Consider the following 20,638-nt stretch of genomic DNA (forward strand, 5'->3'; position numbering starts at 1 on the left):
AAAGTATAATTGAAATGCAAATTGTTGTGTTATTAGTATCGTGTTTGCAATAAAATGCCTGTATACACCCTTCTGAAAGATCATGGCTGTGATCTACTCACACCTACCTGAATAACCACGCTGTAGTTGAATTGAAAGAACATGGGCGGATTGTCATTCACATCTAACACCTGGATGTTTAGAGCAGTGTGACTGAATAGTGGAGGCTCGCCATTGTCTATGGCCTGAACCGTCAAGGAATAACTGGATATCTGGAGAAGAGACACAATATCAATCATGGGTCCTATTATAATCATAAAACTGTAAACTTAAATAACTTATATTACATTACTACCATTCTGCAAATGTTGCAGCAGATAAGAAAATACTTTGGGTTTCATTGGGCCAATGCATTCTGTGATGTGGTAATGTGTCATAGGAATATGGGAAGGTCCCATGTTTTTCTTAGTCTAAGCTATGTTAGTTGAAAAAACAGCGCAGGTGGGATTATTGATATAACTGACCTCAGCAACCCTGGAATTAGGGAGGGAAAAAAATCATCCAGCATTCCCAGTCCTGATCCCTTTCTGTTTACAGTGACTGGCAAGTGTTCATTTATGGACACTGGTCAGAAACAAACTAGGCTCATCTTTGGTATTCCCGGCAGTCAAATAACCTGTCAGCACTCAGTCTAAGATGATGAAGCATGTGGTGGAGCTTTGGAGCCCTGCCAGAAACAAAATTCCACCATAAGAATCTTTTGAACTAAATAGCAGCAATCTCTCCTGATGAACAACCTGAACAGTCTAAAAGTAGGCAAACACTTATTGCCTTGTGAAGCCACAACCTTAAGGCCACATCCACTACCCGTGACAGTAACAAACACAATGCTTTCACAGGGTGCCTTCACAAGGTCTTGAACAAAATATCCAGATGTCTGAGGCTTGGCTCCAAATCAGCCTATTCTGTAGCTAATGTTGAACAGTTGACCCATATATTCTCAGGCAGCTTTAACAGATCCTAATTTTTGTCAATAGTATTTTATGGCAGTTTTCAGGATGAAGTCTAATCATAACTGGTGGAATTCTGGAAATGATACCCACTGTGATTTTGCTGATTTACTGAACCTTTGAAATGAAGACATAGTACCTCATGCCTGCTGTTCAGTAAATATGATTTCTGAGATCAGAAATCCAGAAACTAGCTACCACTGTTGCTGACCCAATTTGCCAAAAAAGGAACCTCTATCATTTCTTTCTGGTTAAAATTTGAAGTCAGGTTTTTGGGGTAGAAGAAGTTTTCTCAACCATTGCAATACCAAGTCTCATCAGGAAGGGGAATATACTTATCTACTGCGCCATCAGTGTCCCACCAGGACAATATTCTTACTCAGTATGCCGCTCAATCATACCTATCATGACAGTGCTATCTGTCCACCTGGAAGGGCAATAGTTTATTAACTATACCTCCCAGACCTACTGTTACAGACTTTCTATTTACCTCTTCCCTGTCAAGGTGGTGTGATAACAAAATCTCCCCATTCTTTGGGTTTATCCTAAAATGCTGGTTAGGATCGCCATTCATTATTGAATAATGGATCAGGTTGTTTAGGGGTCCATCTCTGTCAGTGGCTGTCACCTAATGGAAAGAAAAAAGAGAACAAGATGAGGGAAAAGTCCTGTCTTGTCTTATTGAACTAATAAATGGTAACTGAAGAGCATTCAGATCTTTAGCCCTAAAGGCAGACTCTGCTTGGGATTCTAATTCTAACTGAGGCCAAGCCAACATTAAATTACAATTTCATTATACGGGCAAGGACCACCGTGATTATTTACTTTTCACAGCAGACGTAACTTCACATCGCCATCAGCATAGAAGATTGTCACCTGACCTCTGACCTCAAAACATAGTTTTATGGGTTCCTAGTCAGATTTTACATACCCATGCTACTTATATTTATTTATTATCATAAGTATAAAAATGTAAACGGTGTTAGTTGAGTTAGTTAAATGATAAATTAGTTAAATGTTAGCTGAGATAACATGGTAGGTGGGACCACTGAAAGAATTGGCAGATGGAGAGCAGACAGTGTCCAACTGATTTATCACTGGGATGGATTATGTAGTTAAAGTTTATGCTGATCTTTACAACAGCAGTTTCGATCTTATTTCCCAGGCTGATTTCTATTTGGATGATAATGTAACAACAACGGTTATTTTTTACTTACTTTAAGAACCAGTTCCCCGTGTGGAGCATCCTCACTGATTTCAGCATTGTACACACTGTGGCTGAACTTGGGTGGGTTATCATTAACGTCCGTGACATTGATAATCACCGTCGTACTATCACTAAACAATGGTCTTCCTTTCCTATTACCATCAATTGACAGGTAATACTCCTGGCAGGATTCATAGTCGAGGCTCCTATTTACATACATGGCTCCTACACACAGAATTGGACATAGTTTTTACAGATGGATTAATGGATATTTTTATTCAAACATTTCAATCCATTATAAACCTTTTCTCACTGCCTATCCATGATAAACAAAGCTCTTCATGAGGAACCTTCTCAAAGGCTCTTGAGAAATCTAGTATTGCCAGGTGAGCCGTTTCATCTCTTTCGAGACTTGAAGTTTCAATATCTGAACAGGTTGACAGGGCATCAGTTTAACACCTCACTTGAAAGACAGCAGTTCTGACAATTCACCAACCTCCTTTCCTTCATTGAAGTGGCAGCATGCAACAGGTGCCCAAACCCATACTAAGTTTTTCACAAGGTGTTTACTAAAACCCGCTTTCACAGCCATATCTCCTTTCTCGGTGACTGTCTCCGTCTCCGACTTACCCCACGTGGATTTCAACTGAAATTCCACCCCTCATGTTTCGAACCCACCCAGGATTACAGGTATCTCCAGGACATAAAACATTTCTCAGACTGCTGTTCCCGTCACCTTCTGAGGTCCACACTCAGTGCCATGCGCCGCCGTATGAACACACTCGACCTCTCCCTCCAGCAGCACCGCCGTACCCTTTTTCAAAGATGCGCGTGCCCCCAGTTTCATTTTATTCTTCGTCTCATCCAACGCCTCAACAAGAAACTTTTTCTCTTTCTCTCAAGTGCTAAGGAACGCAAGGTCCAACAACTCATCGACACCAACAGCCATCTAGGACCCTCCACCCCTGCCTGTCCCTCCGTCCCCACCCCATCTTCCAATCCCAGCCCCAGCCGTTTATTCACTATACCTCCTGACCTTCCCCTCTCCGACGCTGAACGTTCAGTGCTTAGCAAAGGACTTAGTTTCATACCCTTACGCCCTCATCTCAATGAATTTCGGGCTCGGCACGATGCTGAACTTTTCTTCCGCCGTCTTCATCTCCAGGCTCACTTCTTTGGGCAGGAGTCCTCTCCCCGTTCAACGAATCCATTTACCCACCTCCAATATTCTCCCTCCACCTGGACCCCTCCCTCTGGATTCTTACCTTCTCTTGATCTTTTCATTGAGAACTGTTGGCACGACATTAGTCATCTCAATTTCTCTGCTCCTCTCACCCATTCTAATCTCTCTCTCTCTGAACTTACTGCACTCTGTTCTCTCAGGTCCAACCCTGACATTGTCATCAAACCCGCTGACAAGGGTGGTGCTGTTGTTGTCTGGTGCACTGACCTTTACCTCGCGCAGCCTGAGTGTCAACTCGCAGACACTGCCTCCTACCTCTCCCTGGACCATGACCCCACCACTGAACATCAAGCCATTGTTTCCAGGACCGTCACTGACCTCATCTCCTCTGGGGATCTTCCTCCCACAGTTTCCAACCTGATAGTCGCCCAACCTCAGACGGCCTGCTTCTACCTCCTACCCAAAATCCACAAACAGAACTGTCCCGGTAGACCGATCATGTCAGCTTGCTCCTGCCCCACGGAACTTATTTCTCGTTATCGTGACTCCCTTCTCTCTCCCCTTGTCCAGTCCCTTCCCACCTACATCCGTGATTCCTCTGACACCTTACGTCACATCAACAATTTCCAGTTCCCTTGCCCCAACCGCTTCCACTTCACCATGGACGTCCAATCCCTCTACACCTGCATCCCCCACCAGGATGGTCTGAGGGCCCTTAGCTTCTGCCTCGAACAGAGGTCCGAACAATCCCCATCCACCACTACTCTCCTCCGTCTGGCTGAACTTGTTCTCACATTGAACAATTTCTCCTTCAACTCCTCTCACTTCCTCCAAATAAAAGGTGTGGCTATGGGTACCCACATGGGCCCCAGCTATCCCTGTCTCTTTATGGGGTATGTGGAAAACTCCTTTTTCCAGTCCTACTCCGGCCCCCTTCCACAACTCTTTCTCCGGTACATCGATGATTACTTCGATGTTGCTTCATGCTCTCATCGGGACTTGGAAAAATTTATTAATTTTGCTTCCAATCTCCACCCCTCCATCATTTTCACATGGTCCATCTCTGACATTTCCCTTCCCTTCCTTGACCTCTCTGTCTCAATCTCTGGTGATAGACTGTCCACCAATATCCATTACAAGCCTACCGACTCCCACAGCTACCTCGACTACAGCTCCTCACACCCCGCTTCCTGTAAAGACTCCATCCCATTCTCTCAGTTCCTTCGCCTTCGTCACATCTGTTCCGATGATGCTACCTTCAAAAACAGTTCCTCTGACATGTCCTCCTTCTTCCTTAACCAAGGTTTCCCACCCACGGTCGTTGACAGGGCCCTCAACCGTGTCCGGCCCATCTCCAGTGCACCGCCCTCACGCCTTCTCCTCCCTCCCAGAAACATGATAGGGTCCCCCTTGTCCTCACTTATCACCCCACCAGCCTCCGCATTCAAAGGATCATCCTCCGTCATTTCCGCCATCTCCAGCATGATACCACCACCAAACACATCTTCCCTTCATCCCCCTCGCGGCATTCCATAGGGATCGTTCCCTCCGGGACACCCTGGTTCACTCCTCCATCACCCCCTACTCCTCAACTCCCACCTATGGCACCTCCCCATGCCCATGCAGAAGATGTAACACCTAACCCTTCACTTCCTCTCTCCTCACCATCCAAGGGCCCAAACACTCCTTTCAAGTGAAACAGCATTTCACTTGCATTTCCCCCAACTTAGTCTACTGTATTCGTTGCTCCCAATGCGGTCTCCTCTACATTGGAGAGACCAAACGTAAACTGGGCGACCGCTTTGCAGAACACCTGCGGTTTGTCCACAAGAATGACCCAAACCTCCCTGTCGCTTGCCATTTTAACACTCCACCCTGCTCTCTTGCCCACATGTCTGTCTTGGCCTGCTGCATTGTTCCAGTGAAGCCCAATGCAAACTGGAGGAACAGCACCTCATCTTCCAACTAGGCACTTCACAGCCTTCCGGACTGAATATTGAATTCAACAACTTTAGGTCTTGAGCTCCCTCCTCCATCCCCACCTCCTTTCTGTTTCTTCCTCCTTCCTTTTGTTTTTTTCCCAATAATTTATATATATTTTTCTTTTCCCACCTATTTCCATTATTTTTAAATCTTTTATGCCCCCCCCACCCCCACTAGAGCTATACCTTGAGTGCCCTACCATCCATTCTTAATTAGCACATTTGTTTAGATAATATCACCAACTTCAACACGTCTGTGTTCTTTTGTTCTTTTTGTCTGTGACATCTTTTGATGATTTGCTCCTATTACTGCTTGCTTGTCCCTACAACAACAACCCCCTCCACTTCTCTTCGCCCCCCCATCCCTCCCCCTCCTCACCCACCTTAAACCAGCTTATATTTCAACCCTCTCCTTGTAAAGAAAAATCAGTTCTGTTGAAGGGTCATGAGGACTCGAAACATCAACTCTTTTCTGCTCTGCCGATGCTGCCAGACCTGCTGAGTTTTTCCAGGTAATTCTGTTTTTGTTTTTTCACAATGGTATCCTACTCTGCCAACCCATGACAGTTTTACCATTGAATTTTACTATCTACTAGCCATGTTTAAAATCACCCATTCTACTGATGCAATAAAGACCTGTGCATTTTAATTGTGTGTTCAATGTGCTGTACCTCAGTAAGTCATGAAGAAAAAAACTTTTGGTTGGCGCAAGTATTATTAGAGCCAGTTTGACTACTATCCCTGCACCTGGCATCAAAGCTTTTTCTGGTTCAAGTGGAAGGCAAGCAAGTTCTTGTCTAATGTTGGCATTATGTTCAGATATTGAATGTGTAGATACCCAAGGTAGCCCTTGTAATTGAACTGCCACAGTACACTTAAATATCAGTGGTACAGTGATCAACTCTTCTTGCCATATACAAGCCCATATACTTGTGTAACACAGTGCTCTCAGGTGTACCTGCATGCATCATACCAGAGTGAGCTCCTGTATACTCAATTTTCCATGAAATAGGCAATCTATTCCATACCATATATCCATGAGTTCTTCATTTGCTTGTGTCCCTTGGACATTAATGAGAGAAAATGGCAAACTAATGGTAACTACCTGGTATATATCCAGCAAACCTTGTAGTATTTAATCAGTTGCTTTCAGGACAAAAAAGATTTAAAAGAAGTGTAATTGTTACCTGTTTTGGAATCAATGCGAAACTTGCCATGGTCATTGCCATTCATGATGGTATAAATGATTTGTGCATTGTTGGTGACATCTCGTGTTAGTGCTGACACACTCAATATCTGCAGCCCAATGTTCACATTCTCTGGAATGGTGGCAACATACTCCCTTTGTATGAAGACAGGGATGAACTCTTCAATGCCTATGACTGAAACCACCACAGTGACAAATGAAGAGAGTCTCTGTGGAAAACCATGGTCCGTGGCCTGAACCATGAGGCTAAAAGCTTTCTGCTGCTCCTTGTATAAAGACTTTGCCAGATATATGACACCTGAGAGCTCATCAATGGTGAAATACTCATTTGCTGAGTCCACCAAGGAATATGTGACCTCTGCATTGAGACCTGTTGATGGGGAAAACAAGATTAGAAAAAAATAGGCATGTCTATCCTATTTTAAAGTTTAAACCGGGCAAGATAGTGGAGAATTGCCTGGAAAAACTCAGCAGGTCTGGCAGCATCGGCTTCAAGTCCTCATGACCCTTCAGCAGAACTGGGTGAATCCAAGGAGAGGGGTGAAATATAAGCTGGTTTAATGTTGGGGGTTGGGGGTGGGGGGGGTGGTGGGGTGGTGGGGGGGTGGTGTTGGGTGGGGGGAGAGAAGTGAAGGGGGTTGGTGTGGTTGTAGGGACAAGCAAGCAGTGATAGGAGCAGATCTTCAAACGATGTCACAGACAAAAGAACAAAAGAACACAGTGGTGTTGAAGTTGGTGATATTATCTAAACAAATGTGCTAGTTAAGAATGGATGGTAGGGCACTCAAGATATAGCTGTAGTGGGGGTGGGGGGGCATAAAAGATTTAAAAATAATGGAAATAGGTGGGAAAAGAAAAATCTATATAATTTATTGGAAAAAACAAAAGGAAGGGGGAAGAAACAGAAAGGAGGTGGGGATGGAGGAGGGAGGTCAAGATCTAAAGTTGCTGAATTCAATATTCAGTCCAGAAGGCTGTAAAGTGCCTAGTCGGAAGATGAGGTGCTGTTCCTCCAGTTTGCGTTGGGCTTCACTGGAACAATGCAGCAAGCCAAGGACAGACATGTGGGCAAGAGAGCAGGGTGGAGTGTTGAAATGGCAAGCGACAGGGAGGTTTGGGTCATTCTTGCGGACAGACCGCAGGTGTTCTGCAAAGCGGTCGCCCAGTTTACGTTTGGTGTCTCCAATGTAGAGGAGACCGCATTGGCGCAACATAACCCTGACAACAGACCAGAAAGCAGGGGGTTAACCCCTCCTCAGCTACATTTTAGGCCCATCCAGGAACTAATTAGTTGCCATTGGGGTTTCCATCTCTTAAAAGGTGGGAGCCTGCCCCCAAATGCTGCTGGTAATCGGAGGACTGGCAACTCTTTAGTCTTAGCAGTGGCTTCGGGAGTGTGACCATTGCTGGGACTGCACCCATCTGAAAGGACGCAGTGATGGATGCCGCCCTCGCAAGAAAGTAAGTGGGGTTGTGGCGGGGGGGAGGGTGGGGGAGGGGTTGTGGGTGTGGTGTGGTTCTTGTCATAGGGAAAGTCTTTGCTGCTGGGGGGGGTCCTCCAGGGGCTACACAGTGCCCAATTAGGAGGCCACCCGCCACAAGACCATACTGTTCACCTGGCGATCTCTTCACGGGGTGGAAGGCACACCTACTGCTGGTAAAATGCCATGACGGCAGGAAGATGCCCTTAATTGGCCACTTAAGGGGCACGATTGGCCTTTGGGCAGGAGGGCTATCTTCCCCCTGCCCCACCATCGGCAGAATGCCAGAACTCAGTTCTGTTGAAGGATCATGAGGACTTGAAACTTCAACTCTTTTCTTCTCCGCCAATGCTGCCAGACCTGCTGAGTTTTTCCAGGTAATTCTGATATCTGGGGCCCTTCGTTCAGCATCAATACAACAGAAGCATCAGATGAACTGCCAGATACACAAGAAAACTACTACTTACCAACATCAGGATCCCTGGCATGGACAACCGCCACAGGGGTCTTAACGGTGGTGTTGTCGAAGACAGATACCGCATATTGGGATGCTGAAAATTTGGGAGGGTTGTCATTCACATCCTGTAAGACAATACTGATATCTGCCTCACAAAATAGGCCACTCCCATCAGCTGCTTTTGCAACCAGATTATATACAGCTTGACTCTCACGGTCCAAAGTTCCAACCGTCATCAGTTCCCCTAAGGCAAGGATAAGAAATAAGAGTTACTACAATGAAAACTGCCATTCAAATCCCTAACAGCTCTCTGATAGGACAAGTGAGTTCACCTACTGAATAGCTGAGACATTCCAAAAAGGAAGGTCCAAGGTTAAAACCCAAGTCTGAGTTGAACTTACCTAACCACAGCTGGGGTGGTGTTTGGAGTGCTACAATTAGCCTCAGGGCTCATGGGTTACTAAGGATTCTCACTATCTAGCTACCTCTGCTGGAAGTGTGCACCTGTGGTTGACAAATAAGAACAGGACGAGGCTCGGTTTTGATGCCACTGTGCTTTAAAAACCCATTCAAGCTAAAAGTCTAGGCTCACACATGAATAATGGCCACTTTGCTGAGGTACTAATGGGTCACCATTGGCTGTAGAACTATACATTTGGCCACATTGAAAGGAGCAGTGAAAAGAAAAATGGTTGAGGAAACTGGTGATAAACTCGAAGATTCTTTAATTAATCTAACTACACTGTAGTGCCTAAGCAACATCTTTCTTAATAACCATTTCTTTTTTATCTGATGCTTAACTGCCTGAATTTATTTCACCTTCTGATTCTGTTGAGAGTCTACCTTTGTTTCAGTTTAATCATGTGACTGAAACTTGTACTCACAGTTATCCAAATTTTAGAAATGCAGGTGACACAACTGGGCAATCACATATTGATCTACACACACATCTGGACAGAACCATGCAGCTCTAATTCAATGCATCTGGACAGGCATAATTATATTTGCAAAGAGAATTATTATTCTTTTCATGCACAGTAGGGTTGTCTTTCACAACATGACCACTTTTGGTAGACTTTTCACTAGTTTTGAGGAAAAAGTATTTCACATGTGTCCTCGCTGATACCGTGGCGCAAATACTTTTGCTGATGGAAAAATGTGCTACCATTGCAAATTTAGAGGCTCAATTTTATGCTGGGGCCGGGTCACTGCCCCCACCAGCATAAAAGTAAGGGCTGAGCCCATCTTCTCTTGACCAGCTCACCCCATAGTCATTTTAACTCTCTTGCCCCAGCAGCGCCACCGAAAGTGGTGGTCACTTCTGGGTCTGCAGGCAATTCCTGAAGGGGACTTGCCGCAATGGAGCCGAACTTAATGGTAAGTTTGTAAAATTCTGACCAAGATGTCCAATCAAGATTAAACCACAATTTTTGAAAAAATACCACCTAATAACCAGAACACAGGCAGCAGACAAAAATCATGACCACAACACACATAGGCGGAAACTGTAATTCTCTAAAGTAATATTATGTTTTCTTGTTAAATTATTTGCCAAGCATTAAAGTATTTTCCTAGGCAAGCAAACCACAATACCTCATTACTCAGGATCATTCATGCACTTGGACCATTGAGAATGATTTTGCATTTGTTGGAAATTTCTTCTCTCATAGAAACCACAACTGGAAAGTTCCATGCTCATATGCTTGGAATGAATACTAACATATGTAATCCAATGCTGCATAAAAGTTGGCAAGGTATTAGAAAAGCACTAATTAAAGTTATTATTGAAAATATTAATCCAACTAAGAGGGCCACGTGGCAAGTTGCTCCATTACTTAAGAAGACTTTAATTCCATTTCAGTGTTTACTAAGGGGTTGAAGCTTAACTGTACAACAATATTGAAGTTTGCCCTGGGGCAGCTGCCATTATCACTGCCCATTTTGGTTAAACAGCAGACACAATTAGAGTTGAATAAACTTGAGTAAAGCATTAAAAGGCAGAAAAGAATGAATCATCAACTCCATTAGCATTGTATCACGTAACTACCAGAATGGTAGAAGGCAACCTATTTGGACTTGGTCTCTTTACCACTAGCATTTGCTATGTTTCTATCCCTTGACTTCACTGTTCAGTTGTGTTCTAACCGATGCTGCTGTAAACTCTGCCTAGTATCCATTAGCAACTTGAGAACCTCCTCTAGCTCCAGGCTGTAGGGTTACATATCACTTCCATTTGTTATGGTTAAATACCACTGTGCTATTTACATATAAACTTCAAAACCAACTGTTTATTTTTTACCTGTCTGTGGGTCAAGTCGAAACTTGTTTGCTCCTGGCCCGTGCAGTGTGTAAGTTATCTGAGCATTGATGCCAGCGTCTGAGTCTTTTGCAGAAACCTTCAAAATAAACTGACCCCAAGGTGCCCCTTCTGATATGGCTTCAGAGTACATCAGCTGTGAAAAGAAAAACCAATGTCAAAATAAAACAGATCTAGGTAAGCAGTGGCATAAGTGATAGATCAAAAGGGCTATTACTTCTCTGCTCAACATTCATAAGCAGCATGCCAAATGCATGCTTCCTCCAACGTTTCCCTCTTTCAGGACATGATGGGTATGAAAGCTGGAGGAGAGGCTAACAACAACTACTATATTCTCCAGAAGAGCATGTGTAACTCCCAGTATGTTGTCTAGAGATCCAGTGTGACACTGGTGTTGGTGTCAAATTTCTTGTGCACTTTGCTTTTACTTTAAATAGAACAAAAGGATTTTGGAAAAGGAAATGCATTCATTGAAAGAATCTTGAATCTTTTGATGTGTTCTCTGGAGTGCAAGTGAATTACCATGGTATTTCTCCTACCCCACCATTATAACACTGACGGAAGTTCAGTTAGACACGCAAACATTCTTTTTGTTGCAGCGTAATTACCTGTTGGCAGTGTGGGCTGTTATCATTAATATCATGAACTAGGACCTCTACTGCAGATTCAGCCAGAAAGTTGCCATCAGTGGCCGTGATATTTAAAATGTATTTCTCTCTCTCCTCTCGGTCCAGAATTTCCTTTACATAAACTCGCCACTCGTTTTGAAAGCTTTCGATAGCAAACTGGCCCAGAAGATCTCCATCTAACAAAACAAATTGGTAATTCACAGCTTTTAATTAAGCCTGTTTATTGTGACACAATTTGACATAATATCATAAAATAATAGAATGGTTACAACACAAAGTAGGCCATTCAGCCCATCGTGTCCATGCCGCCTCTCTGCAACATCGTGTCTGTGCCACCTCTCTGTAACAGCAGCTCATCTAGACCCATTCTCCCACCTTTTCCCCACAGCCCTACAATGTTTCTCTCATCAGGTAATTATCCAATTCTCTTGTGAAAGCCATGATTGAATCTGCCTCCACCACAATCTCAAGCAGTGCATTTGAGATGGGGAAAAGAGTACTTCCTCATGACATGGTTGTTTCTTTTTACATATCACCTTTAATCAGTGTCTTCTGTTTCTTGATCCTTCCACCAATGGGAATAGTTCCTCCTCATCAACTCTGCCCAGGCCTCGCATGATTCAGAACACCTCTATCAAATCTCCTCTCAAACTTCTTTTCCCGAAGGAGAATAGTCCCAGCCTCTCCAATCTATACACATAACTAAAGTCCCTCATTCTGGAAACATTCTTGTAAATCTTTTCCACACACATCCTTCCTAAAGTGTGGTGCCCAGAATTAGACACAATACTCCAGTTGAGGCAGATCCAGTGTTTTATAAAGGCTCACCAGACAAGGACAACACCCCCCTCACCCTGATTGATGAGCAATCACCACCCACCCCCCCCACCCCACCCCCCACTTTATTCCTGCATTTTCAAAGAATGTTTCAAAAACGGCCTTTGTACTCTGACCACCTGCCATTGCTCGGCATATTTTTTAAGTTTCTATAATTTATTGATTTACTATGAGACCCAATATACAGAGGTAATCAGTACAGTAGAAGCCATGAGCCTAGAAGCAAATTTGCAATCCAGTCCAGTACTCAATTTCGTGCAACCATTTGGTCCATTCCTCTAGTCTTCCCTCCAATTTTGAGGGGTGATCTTGCCAACAGGAGACACGTTCAATGTGAGCCCAGTCTGTGTTGCAACATAACTCCAGGCCTAAATACAGAATGCTAATTCTCCCACAAGGATAGCAGTTCCATACTTGTCATGAAAGCCAGGACCAGTTTTGTGGTGAGCTTGTCTTGTTACAATTTGACGAATGCTCCGACCGGACAGGGAAAGCAGACTCTAGGTCAACGGCACCATCTCCACCGCACACCCATTTTGGCACTGAATTGCCAATTAATCAGGCAATTAAGGGTCTCAAAAAGCCTAAGGATGAATGGCCTAGTAGGTGCCTGAACCTCCCCCCGCTACTCCCCCACCTCCATATTCTGGGGAACAGGGTCAGGGGTGGTGGGAAGGTTGAACACCCACCATATTATATGCCCCCCGCTGAAATTATACCCATTGGGTGAGGCCATAAAATAGAGCCCCGTTTTTCTATTTATAAATCCTAGGATCCAGTGTCCCTTATTAACTGCTTTCTCAAACTGCCCTACCACCTTCAATGATTTGTGCACTTATACACCCAGATACCTCTGCTCCTGCCCTCCCTTTAGAATTTTACCCTTTATTTTGTATTGCCTCTCCTCATTCTTCTTACGAAAATGTATCACTTCACACTTCTCTGCATGAAATTTCATCTGCCACTTGTCTGCCCATTCCACCAACCTGTCCAAGTCCTCTTGAAGTCGGTCACTAACCTCCTCACAGTCCATAATACTTTCAAGTTTTGTTTCATCTTCAAATTTTGACATTGTTCCCTGCACAACCAAGGCTAGGTCATTAAAATAGATCAAGAAACCTGCGGTCCTAATACCAAGCCCTAGGGAACCATTGCTATATACTTTCTTCCAGTCTGAAAAACAATGGTTCATCATTACTCTCTGTTCCCTGTCACTCTGCCACTGTCCCTTTTATTACATGGGCTTCAACTTTGCTATTGTGTGGCACTTTATCAAACACATTTTAGGAGATGCACACCACATTAACAGCATTACCTCATCAACCCTATCTGTTACCACATCAAATTTATTTTTTATTCATTCAAGAGCTGTGGGCTTTGCTGGCTAGGCCTGCATTTATTGCCCATCCCTAATTGCCCTTGAGAAGGTGGTGGTGAGCTGCCTTCTTGAACCAATGCAATGTTTTGTTTTAATTCATTAATGGGATGTGGTCACCATTGGATAGGCCAGCATTTATTGCCCATCCCTAATTGCCCTTGTTTAGAGGTAAGGATGGCAGACTTCCTTCCCTAAAGGGATATGAGTGAACCAGATGGGTTTTTATGACAATCAGCAATCAGTAGACTTTTAATTCCAGATTTTTATTGAACTCAAATTCCCCCATTTGCTGTGGTGGGATTTGAACCCAGGACCCCAGAGAATTATCCTGGATCCCTGTATTAGCAGTCCAGTGACAATACCACTGTGCCACCACCCCCCCTTGTAGTATGGTTAGGCTCACAGTGTTGTTAGGGAGGGAGTTCCCGGATTTTGATCCAGCGACAGTGAAGGAACAGCGATATATTTCCAAGTCAGGATGGTGAGTGGCTTGGAGGGGAGCCTCTAGTTGGTGGTGTTCCCATGTATCTGCTGCCCTTGTCCTCCTAGATGGTAGTGGTTGTGGGTTTGGAAGGTGCTGCCTAAGGAGCCTTGGTGAGTTTCTGCAATGCATCTTGTAGGTGGTACACACTACTGCTATTATGTATCAGTGATAAAAGGAGTGAATGTTTGTGGTTGAGGTGTCAAGCAAGCAGGCTGTTTTGACCTGGATGGTGTGAAGCTTCTTGAGTGTTGTTGGAGCTGCACTCATCCAGGCAAGGGGAGAGTATTCAATCACACTCCTGACTTGTGCCTTGTAGATGGTGGACAAGATTTGGAGTCAGGAGATGAGTTACTCGCCATAGGATTCCTAGCCTTTGACCTGCTCTTGTAACAGTATTTATATGGCTAGTCCAGTTTAGTTTCTGGTCAATGGCAACCCCCAGGATGTTGATAGTGAGGGATTCAATGGTGGTAATGACATTGAATGTTAAGGGCCGATGGTTAGATTCTCTCTTGTTGGATAATGTCCACGTCTTGCTGCACTTGGACATGGACTGTGAATGGTGAACATTGTGCAATCATCAGCAAATATCCCCACTTCTGACATTATGATGGTAGCAAGGCCATTAATTAAGCAGCTGAAGATGGTTGGGCCTAGGACTCTACCCTGAGGAACCCCTGCAGTGCTGTCCTGGAATTGAGATGATTGACCTCCAACAACCATAACCATCTTCCTTTGTGCTAGGTATGACTCCAACCAGCAGAGAGTTTTGCCCCTGATTCCCATTGACTCCAGTTTTGCTAGGGCTACTTGATACCACACTTGGTCAAATGTGGCCTTGATGTCAAGGGCAGTCACTCAAATTGATTCTACACAATTTGACCTTTACAAATTTGTGCTGGCTTTCCTTCATTAATCCACATTCATCCAAGTGACTGTTAATTGTGTCCTAGATTATTGTTTCTAAATGATTTCCTGCCACCGAAATTAATACGACTGGCCTATAGTTGTTGGGCTTATCCTTACACCTTTCTTTGAAGAAGGATGTAATATCTGCAATTCTTTAATCCTCTAGCTGGTTTACCCATCCACTGTAGAATCTATTCAATCAATCGGATGGATATCGGGCAATTTTCACAATGGCCAGACGTTCTACTTTCTGAAAATTACACCCATTATTTTGATGTTGGCAAGTATATTTGTGCTCCTAAACATCATCAATACCTAAATGAATATATCATACCGAAGACCTACCTGTAATATAGCAGGTGGCATGTCTATTGGATTCTGTAATATCAGCATCTACCATGCTAAGAACAACAACTACTTCCCCAGGTTTGCTGTCTTCATTGACTGTAGCTTTGTAGATGTCCTTCGTGAATTGTGGGGAATTATCATTTTCATCAGTGACTTCAACTTCTACAATGGCAGTTGAAGACATTTGCACTTTTCCTCCATGATCAAATGCCACCACGCCAAATTTATAACTGCTCTTTGTTTCACAGTCCAGTTCCTTCAGTGTTGTAAGCCACCCACTTTCTCCATCAATGGCAAAAACATCTGTAACATCATCAAATTCTTTGGACAGACTATAGGTCACATGTCCATTTGTTCCTGTATCCTGGTCATTGGCAGTAACCTGTATCACTGTGGTTCCTGCTGGCATGTTCTCTGGGATGAAGGCTTTGTAAGGATTTGCCTCAAAAATGGGTTGATTATCATTGACGTCCTTTACGTGGATGCTGATAGACACTGAAGAAGCAACCTCAAGATCCCCATGGAAACATTGAGCGATTACGTCAATTTTGTACCATTTTGTTCTTTCATGGTCAATGTTCTTCCCAATTTTCAACGTTCCAGTGTTTTTATCAAGGGTAAATACTCCACCCTTGTTACTTTCATCTGTGTTCCCCTTCACCAGACTGTAAATAACTGGTTGGTCAGCCTCTGCCGTGATTACACCAATTTCTGACCCAGCTGGGAGATCCTCTGAGGCTGAGAAGGAGTACAATGGCTCAGAGAATCGAGGGAATGATAGATCCGGTGGGATAACTTTGACGACAACAGGAACACAGGAATCCTGCTGCGGAGAGCCCCCATCTTGTGCTTTCACGTAGTAAGTAAATGAGTTATTCTCAAGCCCAATCAGGCTCTCCTTGATTGTGATAAATCCAGTCAGGGGATTTATTTCCAATATTTCCTCAACCTTGTCTTCACTGGAAACAACAGAGTAGGTGACATCTGCATTCATTCCCTCATCTGCATCAACAGCCACAATCTGAATTACGGGAGCACCCTTAAGAGTGCTAGCGGGGATATGAATTTTGTATTCAGCAGCTTGGAATTGAGGTGCATTGTCATTCTCATCAGTCAATATAATATTCACAGTGCAAAAATCCACCTTACCACCCCCATCTTTTGCCATTACTTTAATGGCAATAACCTTTTCTGTTGAGTTCTCACGATCCAATTTCTGTGATGTTAAAATGCGGCCATGGTCGTCTATGCTAAATTTCTCTCTGGCTAACTTATTTATGATAGTATAGTCAATGTTGCCATATGGACCAGAGTCCGGATCTACAGCTGTGAGTTCAATCACGTGTGTCCCTACCTCAACATTTTCAGCAAGTTCAACCTCGTACATGTTTTGATCAAATATGGGCTTGAATTTATTTGTCTTGGAAGTTTTAATCTGAACTGGTATAGATCGCCTGAAAACCCGGTCAGAAACAGACACATTCAAGTGGTAATTAGCTTCTAATATTTTCTTACAAGAATTAGACACAGAAATGATCCCAGATTTTGTTCCAATCGTAAAGTGTCTCTGTTCATTTCCTTCCGTGATGATGTACTCCAGCTTATCAATATCCATGCTGTCTGGATCTCTTGCCTGCACTCGTATAACAAAATGACCACATGTCGCCACTTCACTTATAGTAGTCTCATACTGGTTCTGTCGAAACGTGGGTGGGTTATCATTGAAATCTGAAATGTTCACATTCAGAAGGACATCACTACTTAATGGCGGAATGCCGTTATCTACAGCCCTAACTGTAAGACTGTAATATTGGGTCTGTTCATAATCCAGTGTGCGTGCTGTTGTGACAAGGCCATTAGTAGTATCAATATGGAAGTATTCTGAACTATTAGTAACAGCTGCAAACTGATAGCTGATGATTTTGTTCCTTCCAGAATCGGCATCATTGGCACTGACCTGCACCACAGAGGTACCGATAGCTGAGGCCTCGGATAATACTGCACCATAGACTTTTTCTGTAAACACGGGAGGGTTGTCATTGACATCTTCAACTTCAATCTCAACAATGGTTTCTGTGTAGGATCCAGTCACTGAATCTGTGGCCCTCGCAGTCAGCACATGCTTTGTCTGGCTTTCATAATCCAAGGAATCAATCACATTCAGAACCCCAGCCTTGAATTCAATAGAGAATAAATGCAGCGCTCTCTCTTTAACGATGTTGTAGATCACACGAAATCCTGATGGGTTGTTGGCATGCACATGCAGAATTGGGGTGTAAGGAGAAATGTTTTCGGGTACCCTGACCCTGTAGTATGCTTTTTCAAACCTCGGGGTGATTTTATCTCTGACAGTGATAACTACTTCAGTCTGTGCATAAAGAGGAGGATCCCCTCTGTCCTGAGCTATAACAGTTAATATATATTTATCTGATACATCAGAATCAAGATGCTCACTGAGTGAAATGTCTCCGAGGTAGGGATCAATCCAAAAGTATCTATAGTGATCGACAAGGCTGTAATGGATTACTGCATTGTCTCCAGTGTCCTTATCATCAGCAGTCACTTGATATATGACATCACCTGGTTCTGCATCATCTTGGACTGTAGCTAGATACGGTAAATGAACAAAACCTGGCGCATTGTCATTAATGTCCTCCACAAAAACTTTAATTAATGTATGTGCAACTCTGGGGGGGTTACGCATATCGCGGGCCTCAACAACAAATTCAAAATCTTCTTGTTCTTCGCGGTCACACACCACTCCAGTTGTTTGAAAAGCACCAGCTGTGTAGACTATTCTAAACCTTTCATCTGGATTTAATATATAGTAAAAGATGGGTTCATTTAGCTGATTTCCAGATGCTTTCACAACACCTAAGGTTTCGGTCAGTGTAGTATTTTCTAACACGGAAAACGAATATAAGCTCTGGGCAAATATTAGGCTGCTTTCCTTTAGATTAGACACTTTTATTTTTACCAGTGCAGTGCTTTTGTATATCCCATCAGATGCTCTGACTGTCAGTTCAAAATGACCTTTGAGATTGGCTGTATCCCTGACAGAAATTAAGCCAGTAGAAGAGTCAATATTGAATATCTCCTTATTATTTCCTTCGATTATACAGTATGTAATTTTTGAGAAATTGTCAGAGTCTGCGTCCACTGCTTTCACCGTGAGAACCTCAGTTCCTTTGTGAGCAGGTATCAGCAAAGTTGATTCATACAACTCTTTCTCAAACCTTGGAGGACAGTCATTGACATCCGTCACCATTATAGTGATGCTTGCTACTTCTGCTGCAAATAGACTTGGCTGCCCACGATCATGTACCTGCACTGTGAGATGAAAGATGGAGGTGGCTTCATGGTCAATAACAGCAGCTGTGCTCAAGGTTCCCATATTGGAATCAATAGCAAAGTATTTCAATATATCAGTTTCCATGATTTGAAATACCAACATTCCATTGGCATCTTTGTCTCGATCAGTCGCTTGAATTACGAGGGGTGCATTTCTGTCATCCAGCACAATGCTGTTGATGGGAGAATTCTCGTTGATTTTACCAACATACTGAGATTGAACAAGGACAGGTGGGTTGTCATTTTCATCTATAATGTCTATTAACACCATTATACTGCTGTATAGACCAGCCATGTTGGTACCTTTAATCTTCAATTTGTAAGCTGAGTTTTTCTCAAAATCCAACACCTTATGAACAGATATCACACCAGAATACAAGTTGATATGAAATATGTCATCTATGTTTCCATCTTTAATTTCATAAGTCACTGCTGATTGGCTGATTGCTGTTACCATGATAACTGAAGATCCAATGTCAGTTGCTTCACTGATTTCTGCATAATATTCCTTCATCAGGAACTTGGGGGCTGAATTATCAGAAACCACAACAATAATATCAACATTGGCAAGTGTACTGAGCTGAGGGTAGCCTTGATCCTGGGCTTTCACTGTTAAATCATAGGATCCTTTAACAGCTTGGTCTAGCTTCGAAACCACTGTTATCTTGCCTGAAACAGGGTCAATACTGAACATATTGCCACTGTTACCTGAAAAACACATGGGAGGAAAGTTATTCTTTTACATATATTGTAAATGTGACTGGTTCTTGGCTTATAGTGTGAAATCTTATCTATACTTATGTGAAATAACGACTCATAACAATGGCATTATTGAGCTGCCTATTTCCAAATTTGCTCAATGATTTGCTGCTGCAGGCATAGAAAGCTTTCTGTTGAGTGTGTCACTTTTAGAGGAGCTTTTATATATCTTGATTGGCAATGTCATGCAACTAATTGTCAAGGAAAAGGGAACAGTGATCCATAGTTTTATTGTAAAGCACATAAACAACAGCCCATGCTTGACAGTTGACTTGACACGTTTTCAACAATTGTCTCAGTTTTAATTAAAAAGCTTTAAAATGAGCACATTATAATATGCTATACATTGTTTAAAAGGAATTATGGTGTAATATGCTGCATGGTCTTAAATAATACTTTATGTCACTTTGGTTAGACTCTTTGTTGAGTGTTGCGTTCAGTTCTAGAAGGACTTGCATTTATATAGCACCTTTCACAACCACAGGATGTCCCAAAGCTTTGCAGCCAATTAAGCCCTTTGAATAGCAGTCACTGTTTTAATATAGGGATCATGACACCTAATTTTCACACAGCAAACTCAAACAGCAATGTGAAAATGACCAAGCAACCGGTTTTTCTGATGTTGGTTGAGGGATACATATTGGCTAGGACATCAAGGATAACTCCCTGCTTGGTTTCAAAATCGCACCATAGGATCTTTTTGCATCCACCTGTGAGGGCAGACAGGGCCTCAGTTTAACGTCTCATCTGAAAGATGGCAACTCTGACAGTACAGCACTTCCCTTAATAACTGCACTGGAGTTTCAGCCTTGATTTTTGTGCTGACGTCCTAGGCAAATGAAAACAAATAAGGAACCAGTTCAGCCCTGGAAGGCATGCAGAGCAAAGTTATGAGAATGCTCACTAGTGTAAAAGAACTGAGAAAGAAACTAGAAACTTGGGATTTTCAATTTTGAAAGGAAGCGACAGGGAGGCAATCTTGAAGAGGTACATAAGATAGCAAATGATTAAGAAAAAGTTAATTTGGAACATTAACATTCAAATTAATTTGTGAAGCAAGACATACACAGATCCAAGCTAGCAAAAGGCAAATTTAGGGTTGGTGTCAGGAACTTCTTCA

The 20,638-nt window shown here is 43.1% G+C and overlaps 1 protein-coding gene across 2 annotated transcripts in view; it reads right to left on the minus strand.

Moving 5' to 3' along the window:
- LOC121281257 (protocadherin Fat 1-like) overlaps positions 1–20,638 on the minus strand; it is a 164,568-nt gene that overhangs the window by 26,784 nt on the left and 117,146 nt on the right. Inside the window, exons 10-17 of one of the 2 annotated variants that reach the window (XM_041194093.1) lie at positions 15,406–19,467; positions 11,432–11,628; positions 10,806–10,959; positions 8,517–8,750; positions 6,549–6,938; positions 2,207–2,421; positions 1,480–1,617; positions 108–251 (exon numbers count right to left, since the gene is read on the minus strand). In XM_041194093.1, coding sequence (XP_041050027.1) covers positions 108–251; positions 1,480–1,617; positions 2,207–2,421; positions 6,549–6,938; positions 8,517–8,750; positions 10,806–10,959; positions 11,432–11,628; positions 15,406–19,467 — 5,534 coding nt within the window. Of the gene's footprint in view, positions 1–107; positions 252–1,479; positions 1,618–2,206; positions 2,422–6,548; positions 6,939–8,516; positions 8,751–10,805; positions 10,960–11,431; positions 11,629–15,405; positions 19,468–20,638 lie in introns of those variants that run through there. The other variant, XM_041194094.1, reaches the window with a different exon arrangement.

This window comes from Carcharodon carcharias, chromosome 8, assembly GCF_017639515.1.
Source record: "Carcharodon carcharias isolate sCarCar2 chromosome 8, sCarCar2.pri, whole genome shotgun sequence".
NCBI lineage: Eukaryota > Metazoa > Chordata > Chondrichthyes > Lamniformes > Lamnidae > Carcharodon > Carcharodon carcharias.